Raw genomic sequence first — 11703 nt, 5'->3', positions numbered from 1 at the left:
AATGAGCAACAGTTGAATACAAATAGAAGAAATCACCAGACTTTAGGAACAGAAACTGGAAACTTAGCATCAAAATGTGTGCAGATTGAAATAGAAACAGCTTCTTGTTTCAAGTGCACATTAATGCAGTCTATAACAATCTGGAATATGAACAGGTGTGTTGCTTAAGCTGTTCTTAAAGCATCACAATAGGGTTAGCATTGGAATTGGATCACAGAATATCAGCTTACTATGGACAGACAAATCACAGTTTGAACCCATATTCAATGTATCCACTGAATAGACTGCAGAGGGCCCAAAGAAATACGGCTTGTCAAAATGATTAGAGCCCAAATCCAGCACTGTTGTGGTTTAATGACGATCGAGGGTCACTTATGCTTTTCTGGACTGAAAAACGAATTCAAAATTGAAGGGGATTTGGGGGGGAAATGGTTACAACAGTATTCTCCCCTGGCATGTAACACTGTGAAGACGTTGACTAAACGTATTGTTTATTCTTTTGGGGCCAAAACTATTTCATGTATTCATTTGATTAATACATTTGGTGTCTGACTTATACTCTTTTTTTGTCTCCATTAAAGAAGTCGTTATTGAAAGAAAGAAGAAAAATGTCAATATAGCAGGTGACCCAAAACTATGGTTGAATTAATTGCATTGCCTCATGTAAAGCAAAATCTTTCATTGTAGGAATATTGATCTTAATTACTGAAATACAGTGTCTCAGTTGAGCATGTTTTCATGTCATATAATATTGTTGCTGTACGATGATAGGATGAATTATAATACACGAATCAAAAGACCAATCTTTTTTTTTTTTTCGTAAACTGCCTCATAAATTTGCCTTTCCCAAATGATATAGAAGCCTAGAGCTAAGCCACTGTAAGTCCCCCCTAGAGCCCCCATCATGGGCTTGGCACTATCCATATCCCTCAAAGTATTTATGCACACTATTGGAATGCACATGAGGGAAAAGAAGGCCTACATTGGACTGAAAACCCCTTCCCTGACTATACCTCCAAGCTGAGCTAAAATCAATGTAAAGCACATGCCTCTCGTGGCACAACTGCTTAATTAACAACTGTCTCAGCTGGAGACCTCCTTGAGGGGCCACCGGCAAGAATGTTCTTTCATAATTATATAGGCCTACATCTGCACGCTTTCCCGATGCTGTGTTTTCTGCATTTTGCTCATGTGACTTAAAAACAACAACATTGCAGTTGTATAAAAACAATGTTGGGTGGTATATATGTACAGGAACGCTGTAATAAAAGACCAATCTGATGATTATCAACTCTAATCCCCCGCCTCAACCTTCAGCAGTGGAGGTCTGTATACAGCGGACAAAACATAATATGTTGGGACTTTCATACCCTGGTAATAGTCAGGTAGTCAACATTTCCAAGCAGTGTACAAATTCTGCCTCCAGCGATATGATTTACACACAATACAGTCCCAAAATATCTATGACATGAATGAACATGTGATGGAGGTTTTTCGAGTCGGTTAAAAAACAACCTGTATCCAAGAGCAACCTGCGAGGCTAAACAAGGGGCGGAATCAAAACTCCAGTCGTCATCTGTATGTGGTACATTAGCGACTAGCGACATCTAGCGGTTAAAAGCTAGTCATGCGTGCTGCTAAATAGACTCTTCTGTAACTAATTGAAAGATGCTGTATCGCTCAAGTTATAAATAAGAGTTTCCAATCGCATGCTGCTGACTCGTTGTGCGCAGTGTTTTTTTTGTCGATGATGAGCGTTTTTCCCGAATGGGAGCTGTCTCGAGAGGCTCCTCTTTCAGTGATAATGGCTGACACAATCACAATAAGCTTTAGAATACAGTGTAAACTTTACACTGTAAAGGTATACAAGTGAGTATGTGTCAGCAATAGACCAAAAAAAACAAAATAACAATTTAGCTACGTCAAGCTGCGCACATTTGCATCGGGCGCACGCAGGGTGGAAGTGAAGTGGACGGAACAGTAACGGGTTGTCTCCAAGCCAGGCACTAGTAGTCGGTTACTAGCTTCTTGTAAAGCCTACAGGGGTTCAGGAGATATCCGACACATAGCGCAAATTTGCCTCTAAAATTTACTAAAATGTACTTGTCATAAAGTGGCTGTCAACTTTTAAAACCTAGCTGGTTAGCCTGATGGCTAGTGAAAATGAACTGTTATGCATTTGTCGGGGACAATCAGCTAGCTAGCGTTACTCCGGCTAATGCTCCTTTAGCTGTCTTGCTGTCACTGACATCACTTCGTGCGCTGACGACATGAGAGGTCTGCATAACTTTTTATCTGCTCGACATTTAATTGCTACAATTCCTCCATTATGGACAGCGAACGCAGCAATTGCAGGCCCCAGAATGGAGACAATAGCAAGCTAACCTAGCTAGCAGGCTGCCGTGGCTGCTAAGCTTGCTAAAAGCTGTCTTTGCCTGGTGCGTGTCTGGAGCTGCACTGAAAACGTCGAGGTATGTGTTTTAACCTGCTCTGCCTCTAGTCACTTTTGGTCTTTATTTGCACGTGACAGGAGACGGGACGTGATAAGGCAGTGAGCTGCAGATCTCTCCATGAGCAAGCAAAACAAAGTTTGTTTACTTATTGTTGTTTTAACTACCGTTAGCTAGCTCGCTAATAGCTTTCAAGCAAGCTAGCCATCATTGATCCATGGACAATTAAAAGTTTGCAAAGATCAGGCAGGTAGAGAAAGAGAGTTTAACTGCTAGTAGTTTGGACACAATCACATTGTTATAAAAATGTTCAGATTATTACGTGGGTACAATAATGTGAGCACCTGCCATGCCAGGAATTGTAATGTCAGCAAACCTAGGTGTTAGGTATGAACGCATCATCTCCCTGCTGTCACGTCTTGAGGACCTCGCAATATAAATGCTCACTAAGCTCTGTTTATTTGTCTTGGTTTAGTTTTCCCCCTTGCATCAAAACTTTGTCTCGAGTGTTGTTTGCAGCATCAATGTTCACCATAGATGTGCCACTTGTTACCCACTTCAGGTGCCTGCAGCATGGATCAGTTGGATGTGACAGACCAAATCACTGCAGCTTGTAACCAACCATTGTTCCGCAACCAACACCTGACTGTGACTGACCAAGACTTTGCATCCCAGCAGCCCCGCTCCAACATAATGTCTTCACAATCCAAATGGGTGAACAGCGGCACTGAAGACACTGATTTGATTATGACGGAGGGTGGGCTCAGTAATGGCACCTGTGAAGTTGAGACTATGATAGCGTTGTACTGTCCTGGAGACAGTGGTGATGTCGCTGCTGAGGGCGACCGGCTTGCACTTAGCAATGATGGCATGACTGAGTTTTCGAACAGTGACCTCTCTCTGCCCGAGGTGTGCATTTCCACCAACTGCAATAGTTTTGAGGACGATATGAACTATGAGGTCCAACAAGCGTACAGGATATTCACAGGCTTTCTCTCGGACAAGCACAAAGGGATCACCGGCCCGTTCCTCCATCCCATCGGCCACCAGGAGGCCCAGCACGGTATTGGAGGGGTCCGCGGCTGGGGTCAGGCACAGCTCAGGCAATCGATGTGCTTGCGGAGGATGGAGGAGAAGTTCATCAACCGAGAGTATGAGACCATAACGGAGTTTGTTGCAGACTTCCGGCTGATGTTGGAGAACTGTTACCGCTACCGCGGAGTGGACCACTGGATCTCCAAACAGGCTCAAAAGCTGGAAATCATGCTGGAGCAGAAGCTTACATTGCTGTCCAGGTAAACAACATGTATATGTGTTGTTTTTCATTCATGAGAGAAGAAGGGAAGTTTGTTCAGTAGCATACCACAATCTCAGTAACATGTTTTAAAATGGCCACAAGCTAATTCTATATGCATTTAGAACAAATGTCTGTGTGGTTACATCAGAGTTGTCCGTTTACTTCCAACAGTTAATCAACTTTAATCATACGTCATATTTTCTCTGCGTCTGTCCAAACTCCAGGACGCTACGAGAGAAGACTACTTTGACGGTGACGTCTAAAGGACATTTCGGTGCAGAGGAGGAGCGGGGTTCAGGGGGCACCTCGACGAGGAGGAGGCTGGCCCCTCGTAGCCTGGCTACCATCACTGTCGGGGGCCATGAGTCTGTCATGGTTCAGGCCCTACGGCTGCAAGAACAACAGAGGGCCAAGGAGGAGAAGAGGTGAGTGAATATTTGAGAGATTTCAAAATTGCTGTCGTAAACTCGCCAAGAATACGTCTTTATTTTCTGACTTTTCAGGCAGCGTGAGCTTGAGAAGAAAGAAGCGGAGGAAATGTCGGCCAAAGAGGTGGAAGAGTGGGAGCAGATTTTGCTGACACAGGCTTCCCCCCACACCGTGGACACACTTTGGGAACTCCCTGCTATAGGGCACTTCCTCTGTCTTGCTCAGACTGCACTTAACCTCCCTGAGATTGTATTTTTCGATGTTGAGCGTTGTTTGCTGATGCCCCGCTGCAGCCTCCTCTTGTCCAAAATCATGTCTTCCCTGCTGTCCCCACCCCAGCGGAGGGCCACTCTGCACCGCCGCCCCGTCCTGCCTTACCGCCGCTGGGAGTCAGAACTCAGGCAGCGGGTCATGGGCTGGTATCGGGCTGTCGGTGCCTCGCACGATCAGCCGGGTCGGGCTGAGCATTTGGGACTCTCCCACCAGTTTTTCCGCACTCTCGGGGAGGTGAGTCCTTTGGAGGAGAAACCCTTTCACTCGCTGCCCTTCCACCAGCGAGTGTGGCTTCTGAAGGGGATGTGTGATCATGTGTATGAGACACAGAAATATGTGCAGGAGGCCCTCCTAGCCCAGCCCATCCATGAATGTAGAGAGTCTATTTTGGGCTACGACAGCAAGGAGAATTGCTATATACATTTCCCACATTTCTGTGGGGCAGACCTGAGAATCTACTGCCAGAGCCCCGGCTCACCCCCGGTTTTCCCTTTCCCTTCTGTGTGGGTCAAACCAGCCGATATAGAGCCAGGGAGCGAGGGTGAGGAGTCGGATGGAACGAAGGAGGAAGGGGTTACAAGTGACAGAGGGTGTTATGGAGGCTCAGTGGACACAGGAGAGTCTGATGAGACACTTGGGGGTTTCAAAGGGGGAAAAGGGGAAGTAGAGGAAGGTAAAAATATGTTTGAATTGTGGTCACTGAAGAAGGAGGAGGGGTCTGAATCGGGGTCCTCTGATGGAGACTCCTGTGAAAACTCCAAATTGGACTTAGAAATTCACACAAACTCCTTTTCACACGCTAGTCCTGTTGGAGGAAGTGATGTGGAAATGAATTTGAAAGAAGAGACTGTGGAGTCGGAGCGTCCATCCAAGCGACTCACGTTGAAACGGGAGCGGGGCTTCTCATTGAGCTCAATGCGCACCATCAAAGCAGAGACACAGGAGCCCTGTCTGAGCGTAGGGGAGCACAGCTACACGGGCAGATCACCTGCTCGCTTTGTGAACCTGGCCTCCCCAAACAAAGCAGTCAAAATGGAGGGAGGAAGTCCCAGTCAGCAATACCAAAGATCTCCCTGTTTGGATCGTTGCAAAACCAATGATGTTAAATCTGAGGAGCAGGACTGCTGCTGTGGCACGTCAGGGCAAGCGACACAGTTGTCTTCTGAGAGTTCTCGGAATTCGAGTGAAGAGAGGGTGAATGACAAAATCTGGACCAAAAAAAAAAAGCGGAAGAAAAAGCGAGAGGAGGAGCAACTGCCGAGCGTGACAGGGAAGCGCAGTCAACTGCAGCATGTCGACGGGCTGGGGCCGTCCTCGGCGGAGACGACCGAGTCCGCCGTGCGGAGAGTTTCCAGAACGATCAAAAGAAAAGACAAGAAGAAAAAACATAAAACAGGTGAGAGAGAGCTCAGTGTTGACCGACGGTTTCTTTTGGTCTTGCATCAAACTCATTTGTAAGTGAGCAGTCAAAGCCACAATGGGATATTTTCATGATTTGCTTTAATGCAGTTTTCAATAATAACATGTTGGTTCAATGATCATAACTGTTATCTTGTTGACAGGAAAAAAGCTTGAACCTTTAAAGAAACTTAAAGATGAACCTCCAGTTGAGCCATCATTTAAGGTAGTCCCACTCGTGCTGAAATATACACACTTATTCCTTTAGCAGTGTATCCTTAATGTTGTATTAATTGAGTAATTTAAAAAACTGGTTGAAAAAAGGCAGTTTCCCTTTTCAAGCATCACCATTCTTCTCCCCCTCTTTTTTCCTCTTTCTTTATTAAGAATGACTTACTGTGTTCGTTATTTCTCCTCTGTAGTTGGTGTGCACCAGTCTGGAGGACTTGCGAGAGCTGATCAGTAAGACTGAAGACGAGCTCGATGACCTGGAGAGCATCAAGAAGAGATTGGTTGGTGGCAATCCTAGTTCTGCCAAAAGGATTTACTCACATGCCCCCGAGAGCCTTCTTTAATTGGTAGAGAATACAATGTTGTCACACTTTTTAATGTTGGTGACTTGACTAAGGTTTCCTTTGCATGTTTAAATCGACAGGGTCGGTGGTATTATAGGAGAGAAGCCGTGAAAGACCTCCACAGCACTCTAATCAGACTACTGAATGAGCTTTCGCCCTGGGAACCCAAACTTGTTAAGGCCTACCAAAGGAACCGGTACAGCTCATTTGACATTTAAACGATGACTGGATCAGAACCATCATGATTTGTTTTTAATTAGAAAAAAATATTTTACATGTTATTATCAGGATATAGACTTTTGCAGTTTGAACTCAGCTGACCAGCACAACGCATATGACTGACCGCATTTTTGATGAAATAGCTTTTTGCGTCATAAAATCGTTGCTGGACTAGAGACAACCCCTCTATCTCTTCTTCTCTTGCTTCTGCATCAGGCTTCGTTTGAAGAAGGAATTTGAGGATTTCAAGAAGCACCCCGACTACAATAACTTTGTGCGTGAGGAGAGCGTTTCGTCGTCGTCATCCTCTGATGATGATGACGACGACGACGATGAGGAGAGGGGTTTGGGGAAGGAGGCGTGTTCATTCTCGGATCATTACGGGCGATCAGAAGAGGACGACCTGGAACACATGGTTCCCAGAGGTCTTTGGAGTGGAGGTAAAGTCATTTACTTTAAATCCAGTGTTTGAATTTTGGTTGCTGTATTGTAGCGATGAAAAAGTGTTTTGCTGATTCTAAAGGCTGCAGTTACACCGCTTGTTTAACGGTCCTAGATGAATTGAAATCAATGTCACCACCTGTCTGTTAAACACTGTATAGATGGCTAATTGATCCCTAACGGACTTCTCTGTGGTGTTCTCAGGAAACACCAGGGAGTTTGTGGCTGAGTCTGCTGGAGACAGAACAGTGAACTACAAACCTCCCAACCTCATAAAACAACCTCTGGTCAGCGCAGAGAAACACGTCAGTCTGCTGCAAACCAGTCCGACTGGCAGCACTAACGTTACGTCGACCCCTGACTCTGGGCCACAATCTAGATCTGAAGTGAGACGATCAAATCAATCCAGGGATTCCGACTCGGCACGGGCAGCGAGGGTGACCGCCCCGGCTTCACCGTCACCCAGAACCCCCATCCTCCATCCCACCACTGGACTACCGAAGGGCTACACGCCCATCCCCACCCTACTAGCTAAGAGTGTGGGAAACAAAGTGACCTTAATGAAATGGCCTGCTGATTTTACAGGGATCAACATCATAGATGGACAGCGCAAAGGGTCTTTGGTCTCCCAGCCTACCTCTACAGTGACTACTACAAAACTCTCAAAAGCACAAAGCTCTCCATCACGTTCCCAGCAGAACTCGCAACAAACGCAGGCACAAGGACGACAGCCAGGGATGGCTACCGGGACGGCAGCTCTTCCTAAATCACCACAGGCAAAAACTACCCAGACTGTGACAAAACGTCCTGTCCAAGTGGTGTACAAAGTACCCGAGGGGCTGGGTCACCTTGTAAGGAAAGATGGCGGCAGCCCGGTCAAGATTTCGGTTCATCCGGTCGTGGACCAGAACACCGGGGAGAAGATTAGGCAGCAATTGGTGATTCTGCCTTCTAACTTTCTCATTGACAAAGCTGAAGAAGAGGCGCCTCCTTCACATCAACAGTCTAAGGTCACCCCGGCCCCAGTTTCTAAAGTGGCCAGCCCCTTCTGTATGTCCACCAATGTGCCTGGGTTCACCATTTCCGAAAACAGAATCCCTGTGCAGCAGGTGGCCCCCCTAAAAGATGCCCGGACGGCGAGGACACCCTCTCCTTCTGTTTCCCCTCGTCTGCAACAGGGGACCCTAAACACAGCAGCGCTCAAGGGGGCCCACGCCTGCAGTCCCCGAGCTAGCACACCCCAAAGTGTCCCCCACTCACCCATCACTACTCCTTCTGGTGCAGTTTCTACTGAGCCTATCAAATCCACAGATCCTAAACAGGAGCTTAAGACCATGTGTATCCGTGACTCGCAGTCCATCCTGGTAACAACTAGAGGAGGCAACACGGCCATCGTTAAAGTCCAGACGTCCTCGGACATGAATGCCCTCGGTTCTTTGGCCACCAGTCCAGTTATCACCATCTCACCTCAGTTAAAAGCCTTCCTCGTCTCCAAGACGTCACAGACTCTCTCTCCTTCCGCTGCCTCTCAGACTTCCCCTTGCACGTTCCCAGCAGTGACGAGTATCTCGGTGGCCCAGCCTCAGAAGCAGGTTCCTTCACTATTGAAGTCCCCTTCCAGTCTCACAACTCTCATGCTCACCGCTGTCACTGGTAGCGGTCCTGTTACAGGCCCAGGAAGCCAGACTACAATTCAAGGCTTCAACCCCGCAGCGGGTTCTACAGCTGGTTCTCATTTTCAAGCTTCACTAGTAAAAAACACTGTTGTCGTCCCATCACTGAGTAATTCTGGTGTTCTCAAACAAGCGGACTTCATCAGCAAGACTGGTATGAAGCGGGCAAGTACCGACGAGAGATCCCAAGTCACTAAATTCATCCTCGTTACGCCCTCTTCTTCCTCCACCTCAAATGTAGCCTTATCAAAAGCTACGCCCTCTTACGCAAAATCACTTCCTAGTTCAAGAGTCATGTTTATCAGCCAGCCAGCAGCAACATCATCCACCACCACCACCACCTCTGTGGGAAGTACTCCAAAACAGGCAATAGCAACAGGGGCGAGTGGACAGCTGCTGACCACTTCATTATCGAGTCCGACTCTGAAGATGGGATTAAGCTCGGGCCAACCTGTCGTCAGCTCAGAAGCATTGTCCAAGCTCAACAACGTCACTCTGCCCTCAGGTGCGTTTATTTGATGCGATGTTTTTACGTCATTCTCATCATGTCTGCCGTATATGTTTGTCTGTACATTTAGCCACAATGGGACATGAATGTTGAATTCATAATGTAGTTTGATGAATGTATGTGAAGCTATGTTTTTTTAGATGCTACAGTATTTAGTAGTTAAATGTATTAAAGCGTTAATACTAATAACCTTAACTTCCGGCCTAGGATCAACGTTGAGCTATTGAATGAAATATCTCTCGTGTGTGTGTCTCCAGGTGTTCACATCCAGCTGTCAGGGAAGAGAACAACCATTGGACAGACGATAGGTGCCCTGTCATGTTCTCCTCCCAAGAGCACCCCGGTGTCTGCCTCAGATACAGGCCGTCCGACAGCCGCCGCCACTGGACTGACCCCTCTTACGAGTTCTGCCCAGCTTGCCTGCAACTCTTCCCTGATCACCAGCTGTCAGCTCAAGGGTATCCCTTCCTTCTCCATGATCTCCCAACCAGGTTCTTCCACATCTGCTGCTGCCATTCTGCCGGCAGGAAACGTGATCAAGAAGGACCTTTGTGCGCCTTCGAGTATACTGTCCAGCAACTGTCCTGCTCAGGTGACTACTAGTGGGCAGAGTAGCCCGGCCCAGACCTCCACACCCGCTCTTGTCCGTCATCCTTCAAATATCCAAAGTGGCGCTGGTGAGGAAACCACTTCCTTTTCATCACCCTCTCAACTAGCTCACAGTAAAACCAAAACACCCATCTCTTCGGCAACAACCACCAATATCCCAATCAGCACTTCTGCTGCTGGCACGATCCAGCAGAGGATAGTCATCAACACCTCTACGCCTCTTGCTGCCGGCACACAGATCGTCCTTAACAATGCACGTTTTGTAGTCCCTCCCCAGGGTTTGGGTCCAGGCAGCCATGTCCTTATCATCTCTAGCCCCGCACCACAACAAGTGCCTACTGCCAGTGCTACCAGCGCTGGTGCATCAGTACCTCCCCAAGGGGCAAGTCATGTCACTGTAGCTCCTCGAGCACCGGTTTTACCCCAGTCCCCAGCCAGGATGCCCGGTGTGCCAGTAATAAGTTCTCCTTTTACAGCATGTACACCTGCTGTTGGGCCATCATTGCTTGCAACCACTCCAAATCTCACGCCGGTCCGGCTAACGGGAACGCCGGGCTTGGGCTCAACGTGGTCACCCAGTAAAACAAATGTAGTGTCTGCGCTGCCTCGGCTGCCAGCTGCACAGGCTGGTAACTTTGTATCCCCACCTGTAGGCACACCCACTCTGGTCTCATCCCAGGTATTGCCAACAGTGGCTGTCCCACCTATCGTAAGTGCAGCGTCTAGGATGCAGACGCTGCCCGTTGCTACAGTTCCACCGATCGGAAGCACTTTCAACACATTCGAAACGGCACCTGTGGCCACAGCACCTTCATCCAGCAGCAGTGTAACCATTGCTTCAGCTCAACCAATCGCATCACTGAAGACAAACGACACAACCCGCCCGCCCGCCGTTACGCCCAATCAAGCTCTTGGAAAGCACCGACTGCAGACCGCATCCTTAGGTATGCACACCAATGTGGCATCCAAGCTACTCATTCGTTCTGATGCCGCTGTTTTGAACACGGTTCAGTGCCAGGTCAACCCAGTCGCCTGCCCCAATCCGCTGGATGCACTAGTGGTTTCCCACAACAGTCCCACCGGAGCATTACACGAACATGATTCCTCTTTGCAGCCCTCGCAGGCAGACAGAAAGTGTACCAAGTAACAAAGACTGTGCCAGCTATGTGAGGAGCTGCTTGGTGTTGCCCGGGCTCATAGCCATTGCTTGTAGTAATCCTGGGGTTCGTTTAAAAACTGCTTTCCAGCTGTAGTTTGACTAGTAACATTTAGGATGCAGTAGGTTATACCCTTTGGTTATATCTTCTTATAGGTAAACTATATGCTCAATCAGACATACTGGAAATGTATACTGTGATGGTTTTCTCAAGTGACAACTGGTGAGGTTGCCCTCCGATGAATGTTATAGACTCTTTTTGTTTTTTTTACTTGGTGGCCAGTAATGACTCGTTACAACACGGGAGTAGAATTCGATGGTAGATAAAAGGAAGTTGAACTCGAATCTTTTAAAAATACTTTTCAATGCCATTAAATACTGCTTCAAGAACTAGTAATTGGGATACTATTCATTGGTAGAACTTGCTCTACTTTGTCAGTTTGAACAATAGAACTGTCATGTTGTCCTTTTTTCAACTAGTAACTGTTTTTAAAACTCCATTTTACTTTTTAGATCTATAAGTAAACTAATAACTGAATTTGTACTACATGTTTTAGCTCATATAAAATGTTTTGAAGTCACATTTATTTATTTTTACCATATAGATTTTTCAGAAATGTTTACTAGGTACATTTTCATTGAACAAAATGTGGCCGTTACTGCATGGGAATAAAC

General features: G+C 47.0%; 1 protein-coding gene across 1 annotated transcript; it reads left to right on the top strand.

Annotated features, from left to right (window-relative positions):
* Nucleotides 1–2137: 2137 nt before the first annotated feature.
* brd10 (bromodomain containing 10) lies at nucleotides 2138–11664 on the top strand. Its single transcript, XM_079289834.1, has 10 exons — nucleotides 2138–2471; nucleotides 3013–3745; nucleotides 3972–4172; nucleotides 4251–5845; nucleotides 6012–6073; nucleotides 6270–6359; nucleotides 6503–6618; nucleotides 6858–7081; nucleotides 7287–9260; nucleotides 9521–11664. The coding sequence occupies exons 2-10, from the start codon at nucleotides 3024–3026 to the stop codon at nucleotides 11017–11019; spliced, it is 6483 nt and encodes a 2160-aa protein (XP_079145960.1). The 5' UTR covers nucleotides 2138–2471; nucleotides 3013–3023; the 3' UTR covers nucleotides 11020–11664.
* The last annotated feature ends 39 nt before the right edge of the window (nucleotides 11665–11703 follow it).

This window comes from Melanostigma gelatinosum (assembly GCF_949748355.1).
Source record: "Melanostigma gelatinosum genome assembly, chromosome: 18".
In the NCBI taxonomy this organism is placed as follows: Eukaryota; Metazoa; Chordata; class Actinopteri; order Perciformes; family Zoarcidae; genus Melanostigma; species Melanostigma gelatinosum.
Note: the sequence above shows the minus strand (reverse complement) of the source record. Positions and strands in the feature narration are given on the sequence as shown.

Coding starts and splice junctions, on each gene's coding strand:
- brd10 (XM_079289834.1), top strand. CDS start 3,024: ATGGATCAGTTGGATGTGACAGACCAAATCACTGCAGCTTGTAACCAA. Junction 5,846..6,011: donor GAAGAAAAAACATAAAACAG/GTGAGAGAGAGC, acceptor TCTTGTTGACAG/GAAAAAAGCTTGAACCTTTA. Junction 6,074..6,269: donor CAGTTGAGCCATCATTTAAG/GTAGTCCCACTC, acceptor TCTCCTCTGTAG/TTGGTGTGCACCAGTCTGGA.